Source organism: Protomyctophum bolini (genome assembly GCF_963924005.1).
Source record: "Protomyctophum bolini genome assembly, chromosome: 6".
NCBI classification, from domain to species: Eukaryota; Metazoa; Chordata; class Actinopteri; order Myctophiformes; family Myctophidae; genus Protomyctophum; species Protomyctophum bolini.
The window spans coordinates 8564544-8581380 of NC_137867.1; the positions used below are offsets into that span (position 1 = coordinate 8564544).

Genomic DNA, 16837 nt, shown 5'->3' on the forward strand with positions numbered 1-16837 from the left:
TATTATACTATACTATACTATACTATACTACTAGTAAGACGCCCTGAGGGCGAGAATCGGCCGTGTGCACGCATCCGCCTGGGTGACGGAATGACTGCTGGGCGAGCGCTGGTGCTTTGGGATGGGGGGGGGGGGGGTCAGATCAACATATGGAATGAATTATGTACTGGCCATATATGGAGCGTGTCTTGAGTGTACAGGGTTTGATGAGGGACCAGGTAGGGCCGGGCCTTCATTTTCAGGCTTGTTCTAACTCTATACTCTATACTAATACTTTGGGCTATAGAGTTTTAAATGGACAGGTATCAGTCAAAAGGGAGACATCGAAGAGGAAGGACGGGTGGGGGGGGGGGGGGGGGGGGGGTCAACATATGGAATGTCAGATTACCTTAGATCTCCATATATGGAGATCTAAGGGTTTGAGGTCAGATGTAGAGTTGCTGGCTGGCTCCATATATACAGATCTAGGTGATGATCCAGTTCTTTCCATGTATGGCTATCCAGGGTTTGATGAGGTCAGTGTCATGATCTTCATATGGAGACAGCCATATATGGCTATGTGTCACGTGTCACGAGGGATGCTGTTACAAGGCGTGACCATATATGGAGGCGTGACACGTGGCGTGACACGAAGCACCTAACTGACTGACGGGAAAGTTTCATAAACACGACCTACAGTTGCATCTATATATACTATACTGTACTTTAGTATAGCCCAATGGTTCTCAAACTTTTCCATGTCAAGGAAGCCAAAATGTATTTGGCCGACAATATTTTTTTCCCCATATTTATTTATCTTTTACTACAAGCTCACATATATAGGGTTAAAACGTGATTAAATTGCTTTTTAAGCTATTATCAACTTATTTTGCTGGGGATCCCCTGGCTGGAACTCCTCAAGGACCTCTGGGGGTCCCCAGCCCCCACTTTGAGAACCAACCCAGCTCACACACACACACACTAGGCCCTGGAGCAAATTATTTTTCATCTGCTTGAAACTTTCTCATGTAATGGTTCTACGTTCATTATAATATGACATTATAACATTCCACTCGTTCATTGTATTATTGTCCATTTATAGACTATAGCTTATACATTTTTACAGTCTATGATTTATACAGCACTTGTTTTATAATGACAAATGAATGTGTAAGTGGATGGAAAAATGCGTTTTTCACATTAGCCACATTAGCCACAGTCCCATCTTACCTATAGTCTCGCAGGCCAGACTGTTGCCTCTGTATGCCCTTCCGGACCATACAGTCTGGAGCAAACGGGACAACGTCACTGGCACATTTGTCCTAAAATAAATCTAAATGATATAAGCTTATAGCTGGCTGCTTAGCAGACATGGGGGTTCAAATATGGATATTTTAAAATATATTGATCAACAGATGACAGCTTTCCGTTCTTGGCTTTTGGGTTGTGGTTATCGTGGAATAGTCATTCACGTAGTTTTAGGCTAATGATCATTCACTCAATTGTGTTCCGTAGTATACTTGAAATCTCTACGTTTATATTTCAAGGACACTCTTATCAAGAGTGTAAGATCAGAGTAAATAACCTTTAGTCAGCCAACGACATGGTAAATATAGACACATAAATTGATTGTATAAAGAAATCCATTTGGTGCTATACAAAGTAACTATAGGTAAACATCAAACCTAGCATCTGTTCTCAAACTTTTTTGGCCTCAGTACAGCCTTTTCCTGATTTCTGGATCAAAGTGCAAACAAGAAAAGGAGTGAAAGACTTGAAATTAGACTTGGACAAACTTGGATAAACTGTGTCCAGTTATTCCATGTCCCACTTTCTCTCACGTGCCCCCTGTAGTACCTCTGTGTAGCCTTAGGGGCCTATTTGAGAACCACTGGTCTAAACAACATGCTATCTAATATAGCAATCTTAGCATTTGTGATTACACAAACAGTAGGCCTATATGTCTATCCAAAAAGCGTGAACAAGTAACTAACGTATCTGTATAGTATAACTAGCATCTGTCAAAAACTGGACACTGATTCGAGGAAGGAGGTACTTCCTTGTTGAGGTTGAGTCTGAAGAGGAGGTGAGTGCTAGGGGGTGAGGTGGAGTCTGAAGAGGTGAGTGCTAGGGGGTGAGGTGGAGTCTGAAGAGGTGAGTGCTAGGGGGTGAGGTGGAGTCTGAAGTGGTGAGTGCTAGGGGGTGAGGTGGAGTCTGAAGAGATGAGTGCTAGGGGGTGAGGTGGAGTCTGAAGCGGTGAGTACTAGGGGGTGAGGTGGAGTCTGAAGAGGTGAGTGCTAGGGGGTGAGGTGGAGTCTGAAGCGGTGAGTGCTAGGGGGTGAGGTGGAGTCTGAAGAGGTGAGTACTAGGGGGTGAGGTGGAGTCTGAAGAGGTGAGTGCTAGGGGGTGAGGTGGAGTCTGAAGAGGTGAGTGCTAGGGGGTGAGGTGGAGTCTGAAGCGGTGAGTGCTAGGGGGGTGAGGTGGAGTCTGAAGAGGTGAGTACTAGGGGGTGAGGTGGAGTCTGAAGCGGTGAGTGCTAGGGGGTGAGGTGGAGTCTGAAGAGGTGAGTGCTAGGGGGTGAGGTGGAGTCTGAAGCGGTGAGTGCTAGGGGGGTGAGGTGGAGTCTGAAGAGGTGAGTGCTAGGGGGTGAGGTGGAGTCTGAAGAGGTGAGTGCTAGGGGGTGAGGTGGAGTCTGAAGCGGTGAGTGCTAGGGGGTGAGGTGGAGTCTGAAGAGGTGAGTGCTAGGGGGTGAGGTAGAGAGTATTCAGTTTTCAGACTGCGGTGGAAAATGGAGACTCTGCAGTCTGACTGCGCCACGAGCCTCAGCTGGCATATAAAAGCAACCATGTTCTCTTTGGCTATGAATGCATACTCTAAATACACTTTATGCCTATACAGGTCTTGGGCCAAATCTGGAATAAACCGCTCATTACATGGAAAGGAGGGTAACGGCATGCCGTAGCCATGCAATTTACACACAGCTACATCTGTCTTGATTATATATTTTCAAAAGGTGTCAAACCAAATAAGTGGTCTTTCTGCCAGGTGCGAAGCAGCCTGGCCTACATTTGGCATGCACGACTGACGACTGTAAAGACGCCTCTGAACACGACCTAGTCATGATTGGCTTTGATTGATTGATTGAAATATTTATTAACAGTTTGTAGAATTACAGTACATTTCAAGCACATACTCTGCCTACTAAGCCGCTACTGTTTTGAGCTAACTGGACCAACAGGAAAGCCATGACAAAACACAGTGAGTGAACCAACAAAAGAACGTTGGAAATGAACGAAAACAGGGGCTATATACAAGAACTTGTTGCACCTGGCAGTTATGACCGGGTGATTTTGTTGTTTATAGTAACCTTGCTTTCACACTCCTCATGGGGGTCCGGGGGCCCCCATGAGGAGGTTCCAGGGGGTTCCCATCTAAAGCGGTTAATAGCCAGTTCTGCCAGTCGCAGTCCCTCCCCCTTTCAGAACAACGAGTGGCCCATGGAATTAATCCCAATGCATTTTTCCCATAGGCATTTCAAAACGTATTTTTTTAAGACCTTTTAAGCGTCGTACGAAGCCAACTCTTGTCGTGACAAATCATGACAACACACACAATTTTTCGGGCCAAACAATTAATTAGAAAGATGAAAGAAACGGCAGGTTACAACACATTTTTTTGTTGTTTTTCTTCTTTGTAATTATTTGTTTGGTCCAAAATATTGTGTGTGTCGTCATGATTTGTCACGACAAGAGTTGGCTTCGTACGACGCTTAAAAGGTCTTTAAATAAATACGTTTTGAAATGCCTATGGGGAAAAATGCATTGGGATTAATTTCCTGGGCCACTCGTTGTTCTGAAAGGGGGAGGGACTGCGGCGCTCTATACTGTAGCATCAATATGTTTAACCACTTTAACCCTATTTTCTTGCGCAAACAGAGCGTGCAAGTACTGCGATCGGATGGGTATGTATATGTATGTTGGGGTAGGTATGTCGGTGTCCTCTCTTGTTTAAGACCGTAGCCCAATCAGCGACCAGCATAATTTGGCTATGCTACGTCACCAACTCACCATCAACAGCCAATAAGGGACCACCATTCTTGGTGACATAACTAAGGTACGTTTCAAGGTTGGTATAAGGTCAATAATACGTCTTAATATATCACCTTTTTTTTTGGAAGCGGTGATGCCAGTGGCAAGGCTTGCGCACAACATCTTTGAAACACAAACAAAAGGTCCCGCACACCGTCAGACACTTGCCAAAATGTTGCTCTTTAGTAGGTCGACGTTTCGGTCGATTAGACCTTCATCAGGACAGACAAATGTATGAGTGTGCGGGGCCTTTTCTTTGTTTTTCAAAGATACCCTTACAATATGCCCATACGCACCTGTCGCTATAGCCTTCTGAGGTGTGCATCGGCCTGTTGTTAATAGTTTATACTTCAGTCATTTTCACAAGAAAAATAATAACAATCTTGAAAAATGTTAATGACAAATAGGGGTCTGCTGTCAAATACATATATATGAATCTGGAGGCCCTTAACACAAACATGTTTGATGTCCATCTGTTTTGTAACAGTGTAATTGCAAACTGGTTTGATTTCAAAAGGCGTCAGAGCAAACAAGACATAATAGTAAAGCTTGTTTTGATATACTTGACCCCAACCACGAGGACACATGTTCATCATACACACACACACCGACAACATTTAAACGTGACATAATAGCTATATAGCTATACCGGGGGGACCAATCCGTCAATCTCGCCGTCGACGAGTCCTGCTTTCAACTTTCAAAGCCCATGGACTGAAATACAAGCGTATACGTATCTGCCCACATTCATAGAATAGAGGGAGGTTCCTAATTCTACAATAGCCTATGGGGCTCCGCATTCATGTAGGAACCTGTCAGGGAGAGAGAAGAAGCATGTTTATGAATGAACACAGCCTCTGGAGTGAGTAGTACACTCGCTCGGTGTGTATGTGTGTGTGTGTGTGTGTGTGTGTGTACTATGATGTTAAAGGGAGATGAATGAATGGGGAGTTGTAAGTGTGTTGTGATGTGACCACATCCATCATTTTCATCCGTATCACGCTGAGCGCGCTGGAATGATTATAGGCCTGGAATAATAATAATAATAAAAGGGGCTCAACCATTGACAAGCGAGACGATAAAGAGGTTGAAATATAGTTCATTGCAGAGTTTGTATAAGTCGGCGTTTGTTGGCAAGGCCTATTTAACAGTGGCCGAAATAGGAAATAGGAGAGAAATCTTTTTTTTATTAATTTCTTTATTGATGAAAAGCATATATCTCCTGCATGGTGCACGCAAATGTAAATATATTTGGATTTTTTTGTTTACGCATTCACGTTTTGTTTTGTTTTGTTTTTCAGCTATTATAAAATAGCAGATCTATATGCGATGTGATGTAGCTTGTAGATCAGCTATCTTTGACACATTTTGAAAAAATATTTAAGAATTGTGGAACAACGTTGAATCATTTTGATTCATTATTCTTTTTTTTTTTTTTAACCCAATGTTATAGGGGGTCCCTGGCACAACATGAGGGGGGTGGGTACTAGTACTACACAGCCAAAAACATATCAATCTGGGGGTCCTTGACATGAAAATGTTGTTTCATGGAGAACCACTACAGCCCCCAGAGAGAGAGAAAGAGGGATGATGGGTCCTAGTATCCGGCTATTGATAGAGGCTCATGCCAGCGGGCATTACAACAGCGAGCGGCCATCTGCCGGCGTGCCAGCCACAGCAGAACAGCACAGAGCAGAACAACCCTCCTGCACCCAACCGAGCAGCTGCAGTCGCTTGACGCCCTACAAAGCAGGACATGCATGCAGCTTCTGACGTCTGCGGCCACACTGCACCGCTCCTACAAAGAACACAGCGAGAGAGACGAGAGAGAGACGCACACAAAAAACCCCGACCAAACTAACCCGACCGACCGATCAACCAAGCCACCCGAGAGAGAGAGAGAGAGAGAGAGCGAGAGAGAGCGAGAGAGAGCGGAAACAATGAGGGAAACATCGAGCTTTAGAACTAACCCTATACCGCATAGACGTCAAGTTTTTCGCCGTTCTGTAAGCGCACGTCAGTTGTCGTTTTAAAGCCCCGTTTTTTTCCCTTCTTCTCTCGAGGTTGTATTTTTTTTCTCCCCTTTTTTGTATACGGTGTTTTTTTTCCCGGTTTTTCAAAAATAAAATAAAAAGGAAGACTCATGCAGGGACACTTTAATACCCCGACATGGCGACGACGGCAAGAAAAAGGAGAGAGCTTTTTACTATTGTGGAAACTAGCAGCTGGGCGGACGCAGCGGAAAGTAGCTCCGACAACATTAACCAGGACGCTCCGCTCGACCTGACCGCCGACGTCAAGTGGTTCGAGCTGCCGTTCCTCCGACATAAACCCGACGAGGAGGAGGAAGAGGAGGAGGAGGAGGAGCGGGCGGAGGATGAGGACGGCGGCGGCGACACCGAAGAGGAGGAAGAAGAGGGCGACGGAGGAGGAGGAAGAGAACGGGACGAGGATGGCGGAGGAGGCGAGAACGGCTTCGCGGCGGCAGGAGCCGCGACGGAGGAGGAGGAGGAGGAGGAGGCGGCGGCGGCCGGCGCTCTGCTCGCGGGAGGCGGCTGCAACATTATCCTGGTGACCGGGAGCAACGGCGTCGTCAAGCACGAGGACGAGGAGTACGGCGCGGAGGACTGCTACTACTCCGCCTCCTCCGCGCTCCACTGCTGCTCCGGCGGCTCCGACAACAACAGCAGCGCCTCCTGCGACTCGGACGTGGACTTCTCCGACCTGGAGGAGGAGGAGCAGCGCTCGAGCTGCTTCAGCAGCTTCCCGGACTCCTCGGACTCCGACGAGGAGAACTGCTGCACCTCGCCGTACTTCTGGGGCGAGCCGGACCAGGTGATCGCCATCGAGCCGTTCGCGGCCGAGTCGTGCGGGCCGCAGCACTCGCTGGGGGACGACGCCGACACCCGGGACTATTTCCGGATGCTCTTCCCGGACTCTCTTTTTGAACACATGGTGGAACAAACAAACAACTACGCCCTCTATCGGCAGCGGAGGAGCGGGAAGTCAGACCCCCACTGGCACCCCACTGACCTCCGCGAGATGAAGGCCTTCGTGGGCCTCAACATCCTGATGGGCATCAACCAGCTTCCGGACTCGGGCATGTACTGGGCCAGTGACATTTTCATCGGCAACGCAGGCTTTAAAAAGACCATGACAGCCAGACGCTTTGAGAAGCTCACGCAGTACCTGCAGCTGTGCGACCGCGAGTCCGAGCCTATGCGCGGGGAGCGCGGCTACGATGGTCTCTTCAAGATCCGTCATCTGCTGGACGTGGTGGAGAACACCATGTGGGACTCGTACATGCCCAACCGCTGTCTGACCATCGACAAGTGCGCCATTGCGGCGAAGGGCCGCTTCTCTCCGACCCAGTACATGCCCGCCAAGCCCCTAAAGAAGGGGCTCAAGGTGCGGGGCACGTCCTGTCACAATTATTAGGCATACATCGCCTCCTAATCGTTTACATTCACATACAGTACATTCATTTATCTGTTTAAAAAAAAAAAAGAATAGCAGATCTACATCCAAACTTTGGTTCCAGTCATTGTCAGTCATTTCTTTTGTATATTTGACTAGTTTACCAATATCTGCCCCATTGTTTTAGGTTTTCAAAGCCTAAAAAGGCCGAAACCTTCTCAAAGACAAATAATCTGTTAAATGTGTTCATTCCAATTACTTCTACGACAATCAATCGCAGAGCTACCAACCAACCTGCACACATTTTGTGTACCAACCACGCAATTCTAGGCGTATAGACACCTAGAATTGCGTGGTTGGAGAAGTACACAAAATGTGTGCAGGTTGGTATAGCTCTGCAATCGTCAGTTTACTAAATAATAATCTCACACAATCGTGTCACCCCTGTATACAGGTGTGGATGTTGTGCGACTCACGTTCGGGCTACTGCCACCGCACCCGCATCTACGTGGGGAGGCCCGGCGAGGAGACGGCCTCGGCCGCGCTGGGTCACCGGGTGGTGACGTCCCTGGTGCGCGGCCTGGAGGGCCGCTACCACCACCTGTTCATGGACAGGTGCGTATAGTATAGAGTCTATAATAGCGAGGAAGCTGCTGCACGCCATCATGGTGAACCCACTCACTCACACCTCACACCACCACACCCCCTCCATAATGGAGAAACTGTGGGCCAACCGAGCAGGAGGGGGGGGGATATCTACCCCCCCCCCCCCCAAGAGGAAGCACAATAGACTTGGCCCTTCTGTTGTGCCGGTATAGCCATGAAGATTTAAATAACGAGGCACCCGATGGTCGCTCTGCTACGGCCAATTAGACTAATTAGCTCTGAAGTAACAACATAGTTCATTACTGTAAAGGAAGATAATCTTGACATGGTTCGCTGGTTGTATTCAGTGTTATTATTATTTATTTTGTTCCTGTATAATGCACACTCAGAGGGCGTACTGTGCACTTGTTGTATGCTGTTGTTTGTCCGTGCTTGACGGGTTGTTTTTCTACCCTGCTTGAACCGGCAGTACATATCTTGCACTGTAACTGTATCTTAAAGGAATACATCACCCCAAAAAACGTGACTTTGTTCCTATCAATAACTCACCCCGTGAAGTCTTGAATTCAAGGAGATTGTTTTGTTTTGGTCGCGTTCCTGACTCAATAATAATTCAATAGCTGAGACCTCAGGGGAACAAAATTCAAAACCAAAACCAAGGTTTTAAATATGGGTTTTGCTCTTGATTATTGGCTGAGAAATGCGCCCCGAGAACCAGAACGATATCTCCATGAATTCTAGGTTTCATGAGGAGAGAGATTGGGGGGGGGGGATCAATGAAAGGACCTATAATCTCATCTCGCCTCCTTCTCCTCCTCCTCCCCGACCGCAGCTTCTTCACCTCGGTTCCTCTGCTCCAGAAGCTGCTGCGGGACGGCCTGTACGCCTGCGGCCCCACCCAGCCGGCCCGCAGGGGCTACCCGGAGGTGCTGCGCCCGCGCAACGTGGGCAAGCTGTCCCCCGGCGAGTTCTACCAGTGCCAGCGGGGCAACCTGGTGGCCACCGTGACGCGCGACGTCAAGGTGGTCAGCTGCCTGTCCACCAACTCGGCGCCGGGCATCGTGGGCATCAGCCCGGGCCGGCAACCACCGCGGGAGGTAAGGGGGGGGGTCTGTCACAAATGGTTACATAATAATAATAATAATTTTATTATTATTGTGATATTGAATTAAGTATAATATTGCATATATATTACGCAATGACTTCACCATTGCTTTCCCCCAAAACGATTAAGTCTATTTCTAAATCTACAATAATTCAATCCAGCAGTAATAATAATAATAATAATAATAATATTATTTTATTTGTATAGCACCTTTCATGACATGAAATGCAGCTCAAAGTGCTTTACAGAACAATGGAGAATAAAAGAAAAGCAAGGCAACGACATAAAAAAACGGTTTGGGACATATTTAGGCAGCCAGTCAAGTAGGTAGGAAGGTGCGAGACCATTGAGAGCTTTATAGACAAGTAAAAGATTTTTAAAACCAATCCTAGTTTCTGTGTATATTCCCTACCCCCTTAGATAGCATTTCTGTAGACTTAGATAGCACTTGATACAGATTTATTATAGCATGTTATGTAGACAGCGCTATAATTGCATTGTATGTAGCCATAGCACGTCATAGTACATATGTATAGCATAGTATAGTATATATGTATAGTTTCATTATATAGATATTCCACTGTTACGTTCTTAGCTTACGCATGTTTCATGATAAATGCTTTTTTATGTGACTTTATGTGATGTATGATGCTTTTTGTTCTTGCTTAATGTAAGTCGCTCTGGATTAAGAGCGTCTGCTAAATGCCTAAATTGTAAAATTGTATTCAACTTTTATTTGTGCATTCAAAATAACAACAATAATTTTGATTTAATAGTATTGTGTTCCAATGTTCAAAGCCCAAAAAAACAGAATTATATTGTTAATTGCAACTATTTGTACTACTACTGATCGTCAACTAAACCTTCCCTGATGGTGACCGTTTGCCGGCCTCTTTGATCCACTGGCCCGCACATCCGTGCACGTTGGCTGAGCACGGAATGTGATGTAATGATGATATAAGAGCATCCCTCAACTTCACACGAGTGTCATTGCTTTCCCTTACCGTTCTTTTGGCTCCTTTAAATCTGTGAGGTGACAGTACAGCAGTGTTGTTTTCGTCGACTACAACTAAGACTGAAAAATGTTCGTCGACTACCTATTTTCACTGACAAAAACAAATGGAAACTAAATGAAAACTAAGCTACGATCACTAAAACTAAGGCTAAATATACTGACAATTTCGTCGACAAATAAAAACTAGACTAAAATGTTAGGAAGGGACTAGTCGACAAGAGATCCAGTATAAGTCATTTTACACTTGGTTGCATGCTGAAAATAGCTGATCTACAAGCTCACAAGCTTGTAGATCAGCTATTTTCAGCAAGTGTAAAAACACTCATTACGACGGCATCAAGACCCAACCAAAATACATTTTAGTCGACTAAATCAACTGTAGATTTAGTCGACTGAAATCTTATGACATTTAGTCGACTAAAACTAGACTAACACTAAGACATTCCCAGGTGACTAAAATGTGACTAAAACTAAATGAAGTTTCAGTCCAAAGACTATGACTAAACTGAAAATAGAGATTTGCTGCCATGAAAAACAACACTGCAGTACGTGTCGATTGTGACTCTGTAGCAGGAGACGGATGGCGAGGTGGACAGCGACGGTGGCGCCGACAGCCCCGGGGCGGTGGGGCCGTCGCTGGGGGTCCCGCGCCCGCTGCCCCTCCTGCTGTACCAGGAGAACATGAGGGGCGTGGACCTCTGCGACCAGCTGAGGGAGTGCTACCAGGTGGGCACAGAAACGGTCTAAACTAATACATTACTGCCTGGTTCGAGATAATGGCAGTTCAGTCGGTTCAGAGAGAGAGAGAGCATTAATAGCTTGAGCTTAAAAAGGCTCATACATATATATATAGTCTGGATTCTCGGTGGTGGGGTGACCACCGAAACTACAACATGACGTCACTGAGCCGCGGTGAAGAGCAAACCAACCGCCACCGCTCCCAGCCCTTCTCTCTCTGTTTTTTACTCACCACCGCTCGACGTTATTTCAGCTCCGGGTGGTCAGCTCACCACCGGAGCGGTGGTGGTCACCTCACCACCGAGAATCCAGACTATGAATAGGCATTAAGTGTACCGGTAATTACAATTGTGAATGTTATATTCAGTGGTGTGATGTGATATGATATGATATGATATGATATGATGTGATAAATCACAGACGGGGTGATTTATCTATCAACGATGACCCAGCCATACATTATCCCGCATATTACGTGGCTACTTAATACACAAATTAATACATTTAACCAAAAGTGACAACAAAACAAAGTACTGTATATTGCCTTGCTTGCGGTGATGAAAGTATTCCGATTGGCCCCGCAGAGCGCAACAAGTCGCCTCGGAAACAAGCAAGTGAGTGTTGACGAAATGGAATCCATTTCCGGGTGCTATTTTTCGCTTCAAATGTTTTCAGCACCAAAAGATCTTAACACTTCGACTGCGTAATGAATGAATCCTATAATCCCCCCTTTGACTGCGGGTGTTTTTCACTAACCTTTGAAGAATCACCCAATGCGGTACGTTGTTCCATTCCACCCACGGGTGCCTGCTTAAACGGTGAAGGAAATAGATGAAGTAATTAATTAGAATAAGTACTTTTTAGAGGTATTTGTACTTTACTTGCGTATTTCCAATACTTTAAATTGTACTCCACTAGATCTCAGATCCACGTGTAGATTAGACATTTTGGCCATTTGAAAATAGCCAATCTACAAGCTCACAATTGTGTTGCTACTTTTACTCAAGTAAAAAAAAAAACAATGCAAGCAGTTTTCACCCACTGGTTGTATTTGATCTTGGTGTTCAGGCCCTGCTGTACACTGCTCCGTGCTCAGCACATTAGAAGACAAGCATTTAACAGCAGGGAGATACTATGCATCCATAACAAACCTCCCCTGGGGAGAACCGAAGAGAGCCCCTTAGGGAAAGCAGAGCCTACCGGCGCGGTGGTGGTGGTGGTAGTGGTGGTGGTGGTGGCCGGGAGCAATCAAAGCACATTCAGTGGCAGCACTGACGGCACGAGGAAGTACGACGAGTGAGGTGACGAGCTTAACCCATTCTGATCTGAGATCAGATAAATAAAAAATAATGTCTTCTACATCCTGACAGTTTTCATTCTGACCTGAGATCAGATTCTAAAAAGAATGTCCGTTTGAAAATGACAGTTTTCTGAAAAAGCTATGTTTCTATGTGTCAGTCGTTCTTCGATTTTTGGCACGCTATGAGCTTGTAGATCTGCTCTTTTTCAATAGCTAAAGCATAACGTAATGCTAACACCAAAAGGGGTCCCCGCCCAAAAATGGGTTAAAACCGCCAATTTGGTCAGCCGCTTGACACGTTACATGCTACATTGCGTCACAATTAAACCGTTAAAGGTATATTCAGTGATTTCACTCAAAAAAACGTAGGTTTCGTTTTTGCCTCGGGACCCAATCAGGATAGAGAGCCAAAAACGAAACCTACGTTTTGTTTTTTTTTACCCCCAGGGGTTAACTGGGGACAGGGAGGAACTCCTTATATGGTCAGCACACTCAATAGTAGAGAGGATTATCACAACAAAACCAAAAACATAAGTGATATTTGAATGAAGTGAAATCACTGAATATACCTTTAATCGCAAATTATTCGTGACAATCGTCGACTTAAATTCGTAATCGTGACAGCCCTGTGACGCGGCGTCAAAGTCAAGCAAAGTGGGCCACACGATCGATGAAGACCGTGACGACCTTTAACTCCCTCCCCACCACAGGTGGGCCGGCCCTGCAAGAAGTGGTGGCGCTACTTCCTGTGGTTCTACGTCAACCTGTGCGTCGTCAACGCCTACATCGTGCTGCGCGAGAGCCGCGGCGGCGCGCCGCCCGCCGGCTTCGGCGGCGGCAAGCAGCGGTTCACGCAGCGGCAGTTCCGCGTGCGGCTGGCGCAGCAGCTGATCGGGGACTACCAGGGCGCCCGGGGCATGGAGAGGGCGGCGCGCAAGCGGCACGCCGACTCGCCCGTCGAGTACGGCCACCGGCTGGAGCGCATGTCGGAGCGTTCGCGGCGCTGCCGCAACTGCACCAACAAGGGACTGCGGCACGAGAGCGTCTTCGGATGCAAGATATGCAACGTTCATCTATGCCGGGGCGGGTGCTTCTCCGAGTTTCATAAATGACGGGTCGACTGTTTTTTTTCTTTTTTTGTTGTGTGAACAAAACAACCGAGAACTTGTGTCAAAGGATTTTTTCTTTTTTCTTAAACCGTCAAAAGACTTGTTAAAGGAGCACACGTCACGTCATTTTCAAGATACCTTCGTGTAATTGGTCCTCACTATAACGCTCACTGTCCACTTGAACCCTATAGCATCTCTATTCTGGCCGGGAACATTCGCCATGAATGGCAGATCTACAAGCGCACAACGCGCGGCGAGCTGGTAGATCTCGTGGTGGCAGAATGCCTCTTAAATCCACGTATCCCTAAATTAACGACGCAGTACTTGAACATGTCACAGCGCCGCGCGCAAAGCATCAAGAGTATAGCTGATCCACGGGGCTCGAAACGTGTCGCGAAGCGACGCATTTTGAGCTGGTCCATCTGCTGCTTTTGCTGCTTTTGCATTTGAATCCTGAACAGTATAGCAGGACATACTGTATGATATGTGGTTTGCTGTTTTGTCAAAGAGATTTGGTGTAGACTGGAGGGGAAAAGAGTGCACCAAGTAATGACAAGTATGGTGGTTATAAGAGCCACAGCCCACCAATGAGAGTGAGTGAGTAGACACAAAAATGCCGCCATCTTACAATGAGCATTAGTGAGGACCAATTATGTGAAAATAAGGTTGGAATTGGGCGCAGTGCTCCTTTATTCCAAAGGTTGCCACTACAGCTGCACAATATAGTCTCACACTTTATATAGAGCTAGTTTTTAGGATAGAATGAGTATCATTATTATTATTATTATTATTATTATTGCACGAATTACTAGAGAAAAAGCAACTGAAATACTGTAGGTCATTTGAATTAGTATAGAATGTTTTTTGGCATATTGCCTTTAATAACACTGATGGAAGATTGCCTTGTGTTTTTTTTTTATACCTTGAAATTATGACTAGGATTTTATATGAAAAAATACAAAAAAGATGAAGTCTTTTCTGCACTTAACAATACATCAGCAAGCGTTTACTATGGGAAGTTGAATCTCTCCTTTTCCAAAATAAATATTTCATCATGATGTACTTCATTTGATTCATGTCCTTTATTAATATTCTGAAATCTTTATTTTTTATTTTTTTCAAATGTTAATATGAAAATGTTCCATGTTTATAAACAGTCCAGGATCAAGTTGAAACTGAAAAACATGTAAGATTTGTGGATGATTATATAATGCTATTTAAAGTGTAAGACCACTTGAGGTTTGGGTTGTGTCCTTGCCATGATGTAACAACCAAATGTGGACAAGATTGTTTTTTCTTTTTTTCCAGTGATTAGAAATTGTTAATTCAAAATATGCCCCTCATTGACTTACATTGTATGCTAAAATAGCTCTCAAAGTCACTCTTTTAGTACATAAACAAACACACACAAAGTTGATTCAGACAATATGGAGCATCACCAAAACTCATGTGGTTTTATTTTTTCATAAAAATGTTAACTTCCTGTTACTATTTGAAGATCTGGATCCGGATCCACGGATCCAGTCCGGGTTTTCTTCCTAATAAAATGGACAAATCAACATGAGTTTTGGTGATGCTATATATTGTTTGAATCAAATTTGTTGGTTTGTTTACGTACTAAAATAGTGACTTTGAGAGCAGTTTCAGCATACAATGTAAGTCAATGAGGAGCATATTTTGAATTATCAATTTCTAATCACTGGAGCAATTATCTTTTATTTCTTGTCCACATTTGGAGTAACATCATGGCAAGGTAACACACAACCCAAACCTTAAAAAAGTGGAGATGTTATTGTAACATTCCTGAGCCAATAAGACCAGCGGATCGAAAATAAACGTTTTTTGGCTGAACTATCCCTTTAACATTAACAGATAAATGATACATCTTCATGAACCACATCTACAGCTATCCATAATGCTCCAATTCAAATAAATATGAACTATGGTTTGTTCATGGCTATTAATGTGTTAATGAAGCATAGTAATTGTTTAACAATACAGCATCCCTGTTTTTGGGCTATAGCGCCCCTTGAAAAAAGACCATTACTGCATCAAAAGTAATCAACAAACTATACTATAATAAAAACATTGCCACAAATATCAAATATTACCTGGAAGAAATAGGTCAAAGAAAATGTAGATCGGCTATATGCACAATATCTGTGGAACCGAGTAAAACAAAATGTATGAATTGCCTCAAATATGAATATGAAATATGAATGCCTCACCTTTTCAGGGTGCGGGGTAACCAGTTCAAATGTGATTGTTCTGGGGGGGTCATAGCCTGAAAAGGCTGACAACCGCTGAATAGTCCATGCCACGTACACCCTGCTTACAACTTCAACACCCATGGGCAACATAAGGCCCCGAGGTCCCTTTGACCCTCTCAACCAGGCCCCCAAAATCCTCAAAGAAAAAACTAAATGATGAAAAGCGAAATTCGGGGAAAAAATAGCAGCATTATAGACGCATTCCATAGTCCATCTGTATGTAGACTGTACTCAATTGTTCAATGTTTATGATGTAACACTGAAATAGTCTGCCTTGCGTCCATCATGTATATTACATAATAATGCAGCGCATATCAGACAACTGACTAACAACATGTAAATGAATAGTCATTTAAAACTCATCTGATTTTATTGTAGCCCCAGAGTACACACAAGAGTAATCAATCGGAAGCCTTATTGGAAGGAAATTGGGCCTCTTCTCCTTCACAGGTGCTACCAATGATACGAAGGGGACAGAGAGGCATTCCGACACACAGAATGGCGATGCAATGCCGGTTTGTACTAACCACTAATGAAGGCTCTCTTCTATTTAGTGTATAGCACAGTGGTTCTCACAACATTGAATTTCAGGGACAACCATAACTCTGAGAGTGTACATTTGGTTACATTTGTACACTCGTCGTTACACACCCGTAGAGGGGACATTTGGAACACTGAGGGTCCCTGGACCACACTTTGACACCCACCACTGGTGGTGTAGCATGGTGGTTCCATGAGTGAACAAATCTGGGAACCCATTGGCAAAAAAAACGGGGAAAAACAGCACCCTCTGCTGTTTGTTTCAGGCCCCAGTAGAATGTGTATAACAGGATGTTGGCCTGTTTGGCCCGGCCTCAGCCCCCCACTTCCTGTGGTGTGCCTGTGTTTTCATTCCCCCCCCCCCCATCTGCTGACAGATTCGGTAGCGCAGCGAGAGACAGCGAGATCAATTCGTGGCGGTGACGACTCGCCACGACCTATTTTTTTACGCCATGGCGTATTCTTCATTTTCCGCCGTGGCGAGTACAGAATCCGCCATTGTTTATTTTTTTTTTGCGTGCCGTGGTGCAGGTTTTATTGTCCTATTAGTACTATTCTCGGAATTATTTCATCCTCTTCTAGCGTAATGGTTAGCGCTCTCGCCCCTATAGTCAAGGCACTGTGCCGACGCAGGTTCGATTCTTGCAAAAAGCAAAGTTTTTTTTTTTTT

The 16837-nt window shown here is 45.0% G+C and overlaps 1 protein-coding gene across 1 annotated transcript; it reads left to right on the forward strand.

Moving 5' to 3' along the window:
• The first annotated feature begins 5776 nt into the window (after window positions 1-5776).
• On the forward strand, window positions 5777-14424 carry LOC308317592 (piggyBac transposable element-derived protein 4-like). The gene is made up of 5 exons (XM_080766721.1): window positions 5777-7475; window positions 7939-8099; window positions 8923-9187; window positions 10781-10936; window positions 12959-14424. The coding sequence occupies exons 1-5, from the start codon at window positions 6237-6239 to the stop codon at window positions 13358-13360; spliced, it is 2223 nt and encodes a 740-aa protein (XP_080622847.1). The 5' UTR covers window positions 5777-6236; the 3' UTR covers window positions 13361-14424.
• The last annotated feature ends 2413 nt before the right edge of the window (window positions 14425-16837 follow it).

What these genes read in the sequence shown, in the direction of transcription:
- LOC308317592 (XM_080766721.1), top strand. Translation starts at nt 6,237, where the DNA reads ATGGCGACGACGGCAAGAAAAAGGAGAGAGCTTTTTACTATTGTGGAA. An exon ending in CCCTAAAGAAGGGGCTCAAG is followed by an intron (nt 7,476 to 7,938) that starts GTGCGGGGCACG and finishes CCCTGTATACAG; the next exon opens with GTGTGGATGTTGTGCGACTC. An exon ending in CACCACCTGTTCATGGACAG is followed by an intron (nt 8,100 to 8,922) that starts GTGCGTATAGTA and finishes CCCCGACCGCAG; the next exon opens with CTTCTTCACCTCGGTTCCTC.